The sequence below is a fragment of the Saccostrea echinata genome, unplaced genomic scaffold, assembly GCF_033153115.1.
Source record: "Saccostrea echinata isolate AGI-Se365-2 ecotype Australia unplaced genomic scaffold, CSIRO_AGI_Sech_v1 ptg000054l, whole genome shotgun sequence".
In the NCBI taxonomy this organism is placed as follows: Eukaryota; Metazoa; Mollusca; class Bivalvia; order Ostreida; family Ostreidae; genus Saccostrea; species Saccostrea echinata.
The window spans coordinates 41,109,191-41,121,302 of NW_026889803.1; the positions used below are offsets into that span (position 1 = coordinate 41,109,191).

General features: G+C 33.8%; 1 protein-coding gene across 1 annotated transcript; it reads left to right on the forward strand.

The window, feature by feature from the left end:
* Positions 1-6,172: 6,172 nt before the first annotated feature.
* On the forward strand, positions 6,173-8,943 carry LOC133204881 (uncharacterized). Its single transcript, XM_061340625.1, has 4 exons — positions 6,173-6,950; positions 7,134-7,682; positions 7,886-8,126; positions 8,444-8,943. Exons 1-4 carry the CDS (start codon positions 6,816-6,818, stop codon positions 8,941-8,943), a joined length of 1,425 nt encoding a protein of 474 aa, XP_061196609.1. The 5' UTR covers positions 6,173-6,815.
* Positions 8,944-12,112: the final 3,169 nt, after the last annotated feature.

Consider the following 12,112-nt stretch of genomic DNA (forward strand, 5'->3'; position numbering starts at 1 on the left):
TAAGGAGCAGACAGGATTATTTGATTGAATTAATGCATTTTCACTATATTGTCAGTATATAACCCACCCTTTCACCAAAACCCCCGAACCTGGGGCCATAAATTTCACAATTAAGGAAGATGCATCCTTGCTTATCATAACTAGGCACTTAGTTTATTTAATTATTACCCAGAAGCACAGAAGATTTTCAAAACATTAAAGCATTTATGGCATTTTCACTTTATGTATCCAAAACGAACTCGCATTTTCACTAAATAATCATTAGAGCCCGTCCTAAAACCAGAATCCCTCATCCTCCATGAAATTCACAATTTTTAAAGAGGTACCCTTAGCTTGCTCAACTATGTACTTTGTTTAATACCCAGGAGCAGAGAATATTTTCAAAGAAATGATGTATTTTCACTATATGATCTATTTATAGTCCCGTCCTAGCACCACAACCCCTGACCCTCGGGCCATGAATTTCACAATTTTGGTAGAGGACTCGATGCTTATTCAATCAAGACAACAGTTTGACTGCTTGATGCCTAGGAATATAAAGAAGAATATTTTTAAAAACTGCATTAATTTTGGTGGTTTTAGGCTCACCCCTTAGGACCCTTTGGGGGGCATGAAATTCACAGTTTTTGCTCCCTTCACCCATATATGCTATATGCCAAAATTAATTGAAATTGGTTTAGTGATTTCAGAGAAGAAGTTGAAACAGACAGACAAAAAACGGATAGCATAGGCCACCTGAGTGACTTAAAAAGCTGAAGATAACTAATGGTGATCGATCTTTAAAAAAGTTTAACAATACACATTTGTAAACAGGGCGGGGACATCAGGTGCGTAGGAGGAGTAAGCACCCCCTGTTGACCGGCCACACCCGCTGTGAGCCCTATGTATTGATCAGATAGACGGAATAATCTGTAGTCATATACAGTATAAAAATAATGACCGAACATGTCAGTCATGATGGCACCCGTAAAGGAAATCATTAAGGGTTTGCATGCAGTAAGATCATAAGGGGGACAAAATAATCTCGCCCTTAAAAATATGCAAAGCTGGTTAAGGTTTTCTCTCTCTCTCTCTCTCTGATAGTAAGAAAAGGGTTATGGTCAATGACATATACCAAATAACCTAATATAAATATAATATTTCTTAACTTCAAAAACAATTGAAAACTGCGCAAAAATAAATATAAATATAAAATTTCTTAACTTCAAAAACAATTGAAAACTGCGCAAAAATAAAGATGTACAACAGACAAATAATGGGTTCAATAAATCAAGCAGTAAACACATGCGTGTGTATATGTTTATGTCTGATTGTAACTCTGGAAACCATATGTTTTTCTAACGTTTTGTCCTTTATATATTGATTACATTAGTTTAAAACCAGAAGTCTCTGACGAGACTGTAGTTCTACTGATTGTACCTATAAAGGAAGATCAATGTAGCACTTGGGCTTGAAACTTTGCAACAGCAATAAATAGAATAATGATCCTTGGTTTAGTCTCTTTTGTGGCAAGATTTATTGCAATCAGACTAAAACTGTAGGAGGAGTGCCTTTTAAAACAATTTTACAGAAATTTCTATTTAAGTAGCCATGGCAACATCATTCAACAAAATCAAAAAACAATAACGAAAATTATGTGTCTCAGTGTATCCTACTTATATGCCAAATTATACTGAAATCAGACAAAAAGTGTAGGAGGAGTAGCGTTATGAAAGTATCGAAATATAATACTGGTAAAGAGAATTATGTATCTTAGTGTAGTCTACTTGTGTGCCAAGTAATACTGAAATCAGACCAAAACTGTAGGAGGCGTAGCATTTTGAAAGTATTTCAGGGAAATTTCTATCTTTAGTAACCATGGCAACGCCGTTCATCGAAATCAAGAACCGATACAAAGAATTATGTATCTTAGTGTACTCTACTTGTGTGCCAAGATATATTGCAATCAGATCAAAACTAAAGGAGGAGTAGCGTTTTTGAAAGTATTTCCAAGAAATCTCTATTTTTAGTAACCATGGTAACACCGTTCATCGAAATCAAAACCCGATATAAAGAATTATGTATCTTAGTGTAGTCTACTTGTGTGCCAAGTTATATTGAAATCACACCAAAACTGTAGGAGGAGTAGCATTTTCAAGCCTGCTAATCGATCAGTTGCATAACCAGCAGTTATGTATAATAATCAAGAGATCGATTTCAGGTTATGCATTTGATAAGAATAATTTCAATACGCAGATGGTAAGTTGACCCGATGCAGGCAAAAATTGAAATTTTAATTAAAATATAAGAATGTGATTCCATGAGCAATTTATTTTTCATTTATTTAACACCCTTATAAAATGCAAGGATTGTCGATTAACGACGATATTTGTTTGAAACGAGGGCTGGTAGAGCGAAAACGCTGATTGAAAACAGTATTTGCCGACTGGAATTCGTGTTAATCTCAACTAACCTTAAATATTCAATGTTCACCATTAGTTTGCATCAATTACATCTTATCCACCCAAATTTGGACTTTGATATGTGTATTATTAAGCAAATATTCGAGGTAAATAATGTTGCCTATGCATGCGATACTTCAGTTGTGAAAGCAATTTCGGGTTGTGCATGCGATAGAGGACAAAAAGTTTCAAACTTCATGATTAAAATTAAACATAATGTAATTATAACGTAGTCTTCAATTTCAAAAACTAAAAGTATAGGATTCTCCTGCAAACAAGTTGATATTTTTTTTAAAAAGATCTGTTAATTGTTGAAGTAAATCTGGGGGGGGGGGGGGGTGGTTCAGTGACAATCGGTACAAACTATTTTAGAAATAATTGCACTAACATTCTCTATGTGTGAATTATTTACATCACATTATTGTGTGTGTATTTTTTAGTTTTAAAACCCAAGGCATCGTTAACAGGCCAACGGTTTCAAAAGTGGGGGGGGGGGGTTCAACTTTCCCAAAAAAATCTGACAAGCAAAAGAAAAAGAAAAAAAAACCTAAACTGACCAAAAGTGGGGACCTACTTCACAAATTTATCTGACAAGCAAAAAAAAAAAATGTCGTCCAAATCCTGGAATTTGCCAGTGCTCGACCTCACATCAAAAAAAAAGGGGGGGGGGGCAGCACATTTAAAGGAAAATTTACTATAGCAAATTTCTATCCACAGAAAAAGATCCCCCCCCCCCCCCTGCGTTCTGGGTAGGTTAAAATTTATTTGGTGGAAAATTCATTAGATTTATGTTTTGTCTAAAAATGGAACAGACGTTTTGTTCGGACAAAATATCCTACATCCACAACAGTGTAAAATCAATTTTGCTTTTCCTGGCGAAAATATTCTATAAGGAATATATCTCATAGGTGAAGCATTTCCTTATGTTCAGAAGCCGGGTATACTGAATTCTGTTATCGAGCTGGAAAAGGCACAAGATGACAACGCCTCATCTTACATTCTCATGTTTGATGGTAAAAAAGTAAAGCGTGGTGGTGATGTCAATCCATTAGGATATGCAGATCGTCCATTACACGAAAAGAAGCAAGAGAAAGAAAATGGTTTGCACACCATAAAATCGGTTATAGATGCATATTGCTATAGTGTATAATAAGAAGTTCAAATTATGAAGAAGCGTAAAAAAATGAATTAATTGCAATCAGAGTCAGTGAAATTGTAGGAAAGAATATTTTACCAATATTTGTTTGGTTTTATAATTCACAAGCCTCAATTCATACATCATTAGTTAATGTATAAAGAGATTGTAAGAGTAATTTCCATTTCGGGGGAGGGGGGGGGGTATCAACAACAACATTTAATTTACCGTATATCAAATATTTTTTTAAAATATTTTTGCGATCAGTTTGAGATCGCAAAAAATTAAACATGCAAAAATATACATATGTATATATCCACTAAATGTACTAAGAATTTTTTTCAAAGTCGCAGAAATTGGCTAAAGCATATAAAAAGTTTGTGACACGCGAGAAAAAGGAAATACTTTAATATATGTTAATACCTAATAAAAGAAATAATCTTTACTAGCGTAAGTATTTAAAAAAAAAAACCCATAAAATCAATATCCTTTAAATAACGTTTGATAATTTCATAAATGATTAAACGTACTAGTATTTAAAACTATTGAATATAAAGCAATGCAGTGATGTTTTCCTTCTCTGGCATAAAAAAATCAGCATGTGCCTGCAAATATGATGCAACGTCTTCATATTACAGCCAATATTTAAAATTTGATAATCATTACCAAGAGTAAAAATAGTATAAGAAGTGAATTATGGAGATCGTATAAAACTTCTGAAACTTTTTTGTCCTTTATCTCATGCATAACCCGAAATCTCTTTCACAACTGAAGTATCGCATGCATAGGCCACATTATTTACCTCGAATATTTGCCAAATAATACACATATCAAAGTCCAAAGAGGTAGGTACGGTAGTCATATTACGAAGGCCCAAGGATTTCCCAATTATAATAATGCATCAATCCCAAAAAATATTCTCATACAAAGAAAATTAACTGCTTATAGATACCATATTTGCATAATAAAATTTTTGAAACTCGCCACAGCAAAGTGCAGAGCAGGCTGAATATTCCGTTTTTTCCGGAAATACCAATTTTCAACACAAATTTCATCATGAAATCGTAAAATTAAGATAGTGAACAGTCCTCGAGCAAAATTAAATGTCGATTTTCTAATTTCTTCTTAAACGAAACAAAATTTTATTTGCTCTTTGTGTTGCTCGAGGCATGTTCAGACCCTTTATTTTGATATTTTCGACGATTTCCGGTGGCGGATTCAGGAATATACCAGGGCACGTAGGTGTTTGTAGCTTAAGACTTTTGTACACTGGCGACTGTTTTCATGATGGATACAACACAGAAGCGTCGAACATAAGGTAAGATATATTTTTGCAACTTTTTGAAAATTAATAAAAGATTTAATAAGCCTGAACGACGAAGTTAACAATAAAAAGAATGGACTGATACCCTCACAAGTTAGGCATAGAAACGTACCAATGCTCGCTTACATATTTGCGAGAATAACTCAAAATATTAATATTTTTTAACATAATGACCCTAAAATTTGGATTGTAAAGTGAATAAATAAAAACTGTTACTCTACACTGTCGTCTGCATTGAAAGCGATCTAGCATGCATCGCCCTTTTGTCGTATAAAATAATATCATTTAGTATTTTTATACATATATCTAGTTTGAATCTACGTTAAGTATAATTTTGTACTTGTAAGACTACTTTGGTTAGAGACAAAGACCATTATTACACTATTTGTAAACAAATTAGATATACAATATTTTCCTTTCATAATAACAAATACATCTTTAAAGCGATCTAAATTGTGTGTGTCGGCGATAGCGTAGTGGTTAGAGCGTCCATACCTTTACACTACGCGTCATAAGGAAAGGGTTCAAACCCTTGTCGTGTAGCTTGATTTTTTTTTTTTTTTTTTCAATTTACAAACATATTTAGACTTAGAGAATTTTAAACTAAAAGTAGTAAATACCTAAATATATTACACATGGAATGTCAACACAGACACAAAGGGATGAAACACCCCCCTTTTTTTAAAATATATTTTTTATATTGGATCAACAACACAGGTTTCCGTATTCATGCTTTCTGATATGCATTATAAGTTTAATGTTATCAAATTTAACTGATTGCAGATTGAAAAGAGAGGGTTACATTAACACTAATATATAAATATATCCATCTACTCTAGAAAGCAATAGGAAAAATGTATATCATTGATCCGCAATCCTAATATAAAATGATTTAAAAAATAAAAAAAGGTGGGGTCCATGCTGCAAATGTGCAGAGTTATTGAAATACCTGTAGATCAATCTCTGGTTAGATAGTCAATTTGATCAGGACTGAGAAAATATTACAACGTATTACAAAATTCCGTCAATGTCAGTCAATCAAAAACGCGAAGCTACATTAAAAGATTTAGTAAAGGGTGAATTTCTTAAAATGTTGGAGTTTTATGAAATACTAATTTTACAATATCTCTCGAAAAAACACTTTAAAAATACATTATGCATTATGAATTTCATGCATTTTATTTATTTTTTTATATGAAGATTAATTTACATGAATGCAGTTTATGTTTTATAATTATATTTTATATTTATTTCAGTACAAATCATGGATCGAAATATTTATTGCATCCTTTGTCGCCATCGTCACAAAGCCCAAGGCAGGAGAAAGGTGAACGAAATAACGAAAAAGACTTTGCAGAAATATTTCTGTGTTTATGATATATCTGAATCCTCAGTTATATGCAACAAGTGCTCACACATCTGTTACAAAAAACGGAATGAGACCACTAAGACTGATAAACAGTGTGATGAAGACGAGTACCAACCCCCTCCTAAAGTTACAAGATCTCTACCAGATAGAAGTCCTCCGTCAGTCAGGTTAGCTATTCCAAGCACAAGCACAGGCCACTCGTATTGTTTCGTTTGCAAAAGACCTGGACCAAAATTGCAGGTGGCCTCTACATATACGCGATTTAGAGCATACGTTCAAGGAGAGATATTTATTCCCCCCGGGTCTCGGTGTTGCCCTGTCCACCTTGAAAAAGACCAACTCTCAGCTGAAACGATTGAGAAAATCAGAACATCAAAAAATTCAAGTTACTTAAATAGGTCTTCAGTTCTGGAGCTGTTACAACAGGCGAGGGAAGAGGTTTTGAGGAAAGAGGGTTCAAGACTGGACTTTGATGATCCGTCTAGTCTAGCTGACACTGATTATTACAATCTGACCGGACTTAGCAGAGTACAATTTGACGACTTGATGTGCGGGGTGCATAACATACGGGCAACACAAACTAGGTCCATCCGCACATGCATTGCAATTCTCCTGATGAAGCTGAAATCGGGCTTGGACAATCAGATGCTAGCTACGCTGTTTAATATGACTAAATTCCAGGTATAAACAGTATTATTTTATGTATAGTTCTGTATAGCTTATGTATGTATTTGACATTCAGTATATTTAAAATGCAACTAACCACTCTTCTCTTCAGAAATATGAAAAAATCAATGGCATTTTTGCTTTGACTACCAAACTGCCAAACCATGTTCATTTAAATGCTCTTTATTTAATATACAGATACGAAGAGCCGTGCATTCCGCTAGACGAGCATTGATGAAGGACTTCGTTCCCCGAAATCTGGGATTTGCACACATCACAAGAAATGATATCATTGACAGTCACACAAGACCACTTGCCCAACAGATGTTCTCTACTGTAGGATCGACACCTGCCATATTAGTCCTAGATGGCACGTATATTTATATACAGAAGAGTGGGAATTATACATTTAGCAGGAGATCATACAGTATGCACAAGCATCGCCCGCTCTTGAAACCCATGATGATTGTTTCGACAACAGGGTACATCGTTTCAGTCTTTGGACCCTATCTTGCAGATCCCAGAAATAATGATGCCTTAATTCTAAATCACTCTGTTAAATCAAATACAGAAGAAATGAAATCTTGGATAAGGGAAGATGATGTTTTTGTTGTCGACAGGGGTTTTAGAGACTCTGAGGACATGCTGACAGATTTGGGAATAAAGGTCGAAATGCCTGCTTTTCTTCAAAAAGGAAAGAGACAACTTACTACAGAGGAGGCAAACTGTTCTCGACTTGTGACGAAGGTAATGCTCCTAAACAATCGAAAAAGCATATACCTACACAAAATTATAAATATATTCCTGTAGTATATATATTATGTATTTTGGGTTTATTTTTCACTTAAAGATTATATTTTAGGAAGTTATTAAGAAAATAATGATAATAAATAAAAATAAGCTTTTTCTACAGTTATTTGATAAGAATTTTGCTTTTTATTATATTTCAGGTTAGGTGGGTGGTGGAGTCAGTTAATGGGAGGATTAAGACATGGAAATATCTCGGGAAGACTTTACCAAACACTCAAATCCCATATATCGGGGACTACCTACGAATTGTTTGCAGTATTTGTAACAAATACCGACCTCCTATTAATACAGGCACTTTTGAAGACGATCTTGCTATAGCTACTAAGATGACTATGTTGGCAAAGCAATCAAATGAACTTCAGTCGTTTGTGCAGGAAAATGGTTTGTGATTTCAGAAACCAATCATCATTACAATGTAGCAATATAGTTTAATTCTTGAATTCTAGTAATATAATATTATATATATATATATATATATATATATATATATATATATATATATATATATATATATATATATATATAATATTAAAGTATATACCATGCTATAAAATATATAATAAATATAAAATTGTGCATCCTTGTACATTGCTCTTAGGATTAAATTTTATTTAATGATCAGATATAATGTTTAGATAATGTTTAGGGTCATTTTTTTTCTTGCTCCATTAAAATCTAATAAGCTACATGTATTCCAGGTCTGGATAAACGGTCTATGAAGTGGCAGAAGTTAGATGCAGAAGAAACTAGTACATGCATTACATTTCCTAAACTCACGGAAGACGAAATCAGAGAGCTAACGATTGGCGTGTATCAGCTAAAAACAGCAAAATCTTACTCATCGGAGCATTTTACAGACGATGGATCATTTGAAGTTCTTGTCAGCAATGAGATTCCTAACATCATTAGTGCTAGAATCCAAAGCCGCCATGTTAGTTCTAAAAAGTACAGTCTTTGGGTAAAATATGACACTTCAATCCTCTCATGGTATTGTACTTGTAAAAATGGAGCCCGTGTAGTAGGCATGTGTGGGCATATTGCTTGTGTTATTTGGTTTTTATCGTATGCCAGGCATCAAAAAGAAGAAGTCCGTGAATTTGGAGTTCGAGACTGGACAGAATTGGTAGAAGATGCGGCTAGAACTGTTGACTTTTCTGACAGTGAAGATGAGGTTCTAGTGGAGAATCAGGAGGAGTAGACTGTATATAACTGGTTTGAATCATTGCATGTTATTTTACTGTTTAAAGACTGTTAAAGGGGCCTACGCACAGTTATATTAATTACAATTTTAATTTCTATCTTAATCTAAAAAAATAACAGTTTTATGAAATGAACTTACTTGAATAGCAACAATATCATTTGTCAAGAAAAATATGTTTAAAGTGTGTCCAAAGAAGTAGTATCACTATATTTAAAATTTTTGAAAACAAAATTGACTCGTTCTGAAATATGTTCTGGTATTTTAGTGAATTTGTGAATTGGTTACCATGGCAACCATGTCATTTATTAAAAAAATGTTAAGAGTTTGTTGTAAGTAGTAGTATCACTGTATTTATAATTTAGAATAAAATTTTGCCATGTATCATAAACAGTACCAATAAATGTATGTATCAATGTTCATAGTAGATGGAAAAAAAATGAAATTTTGAAGAAAAGTGAAAAATGGTGAATAAAGGATCCCATTTTTGATGCCTTGTGGTGCTTTATAGAATGCAGCTGCAAATGAAATTTTATTATTTTATTATTTTACATATACATACATATATATAGGCTAATTATTAGAGATTTTGCAGATTAGGCCGATTTTGACATATACCATACTTTCTTCTTTGGGTGGATAAGATGTAATTGATGCAAACTAATGGTGAACATTGAATATTTAAGGTTAGTTGAGATTAACACGAATTCCAGTCGGCAAATACTGTTTTCAATCAGCGTTTTCGCTCTACCAGCCCTTGTTTCAAAACAAATATCGTCGTTAATCGACAATCCTTGCATTTTATAAGGGTATAAAATAAAAGAAAAATAAATTGCTCATGGAATCACATTCTTATATTTTTATTAAAATTTCAACTATTGCCTGCATCGGGTCATCTGTGTATTGAAATTACTCGTATCAAATGCATAACTGGAAATCGATCTCTTTTGATTATTATAAATAACTGCTGGTTATGCAACTGATCGATTAGCAGACGTGATTTTGAAAGTATTTCCAAGAAATCTCTATTTTTAGTAATCATGGCAACACCGTACATTGAAATCAAAAACTGATATAAAGAATCATGTATCTTAGTATAGTCTACATGTGTGCCAACATATATTGATATCAGACTAAAACTCTAGGAGGAGTAGGGTTTTGAAAGTATTTCCAAGAAATCTCTATTTTTAGTAACCATGGCAAACATCGTTCATTGAAATCAAAAACCAATACACAGAATTATGTATCTAAGTGTCTACTTATGTGCCAAGTTATATTAAAATCAGACCAAAACTGTAGGAGTAGTAGCATTTTGAAAAATTGCTTACGGACGGACGACGGACACCTTACTATCGCATAAGCTCTTCTGGTCTCTGACCAATAGACCTAAAAATAAACATTAACATACTAATTCCACAAGTGATACAATTGAAATTGCATTGGGGTAAACTATTGCACCTTCGAAAAGTCATGGATTTTTGGAAAAACCCATTGTATGAGTGTTTCACCAGTATCAATTCTTGGTAACGCTGTTTTTTATTTTCATGTCCCTGATTGAGGGTATTCCGTCCCTAATAGCAACAGATTCAATGAAATTGAAGATGTGTAGGGGTTGAATACTTGGTATATTTAGACGTTATTCCCATTTATTACTATTAGCATGTAATGGTGGGATGTGTTCTAATTTATGACCTTGAATTTTGGTAAGAGTTATCTCCCTCTGATTTTAATTAATAAAAAATCAATTCTAAAAACTTATCTGGTAAAAAAAAAAAATTGTCATTCTATTTCTAATGTTTTAATGCATCTTTCCACCACAGTATTTTTTGATATTCTTATTATAGACTTCAATGCAATTTTTGTTAATTAATTACTGATTAGTTAATTACATTTTTGAAACTTTCTCTTAGTAAATCGTTTTGTACTGTAAAATACTTTAAATTAATATCATAGTATTATGTATGTGATGGACATTTAGGGATAGAGAATTTGGTCCTATTAGGGATGGAAAACCTTGAAAAGCGTGGGTAGAGGTGGCGTTTGTAACACTTGGGGGTACCCATCTCTTATCCGCAAATGCTATAGCTATGAACGAAACTTGATGAGACTTTCACAGGATCTTTATTGCACAGTGCCATTGGACACCTCCTTTTTTACAATTTCGAGCAGATATTTGGGGTTTCTCACAGCAAAACCTTAACACTGCCATTCTTTCTATAACATTGAGGGTACTCATCTCTTATCCGCAACTCCCCTAATTATATAGCACCTTCTATTTTTCGTTTCGGTTGAACAGAAATTTGAGGTTTTCCATAGCAAAAATGGATTTTGCCATTTCATAAGGGGGGGGGGGGGGGGCGGTGTTATCAGTTTGTTAGCTCAGTTCTCACGGTACTTCTATTTTACTACACCTGGTAAAACTAGGGAGTTTTCTCACATCTGGAAAAAAAATTTTGCCCGAAAAATTTGCAGTTGATTATAACGTCATGGTAATAAAGAGCTGATTCTGACGACATTGTATACGAACCGCTAGCTTGTTGCTCACATCAAGAAAACCTTACCGTAATACACACATCATAGAGCAATCTACTGAATGGAAAAACCACTTTATATAAACTTAATTGGTTTCAAGAAGGCCTTTGATAGTATCCATAGAGACACACTTTGGAATATTTTAAGAGGCTACGGAGTGCCAGAAATATTTTTTTACCCTCATCAAGTGCTTCTATACACAGTTTGAATGCTCAGTCACGCTCACCAATAAAGAGACAGACTGGTTTTCAGTCAAATCAGGAGTCAGAAAGGGATGCATCATCGCTCCCATCTTATTCTTGGTTGCCATTTGGTTATGAAAAAAACAACAGGTGATTGTAAACGAGGTATAACATGATCCATTTTCTTCACCTTAGAGGACCTCGACTTTGCTGATGATATGGCTCTTCCGTCATCTCCGCAGACAAGACCACATGCAAGTAAAATCACAAAGACTCAGCCACTCTGCCAGTCAAATCGGTCTGCAACTCAACACCAAGAAAACTGAAGAAATGAGGTGCAATACATCTTCCCAAAATGAAATAGAGCTAGATGGAAATGAAATTAAACAAGTTGATAAATTTTTCTACCTAGGGGCAGTAGTTAGTACTGAAGATCCAACTCAAAAAGATATCAA

What these genes read in the sequence shown, in the direction of transcription:
- LOC133204881 (XM_061340625.1), top strand. Translation starts at nt 6,816, where the DNA reads ATGTGCGGGGTGCATAACATACGGGCAACACAAACTAGGTCCATCCGC. An exon ending in TTAATATGACTAAATTCCAG is followed by an intron (nt 6,951 to 7,133) that starts GTATAAACAGTA and finishes TTTAATATACAG; the next exon opens with ATACGAAGAGCCGTGCATTC. An exon ending in GTTCTCGACTTGTGACGAAG is followed by an intron (nt 7,683 to 7,885) that starts GTAATGCTCCTA and finishes ATTATATTTCAG; the next exon opens with GTTAGGTGGGTGGTGGAGTC.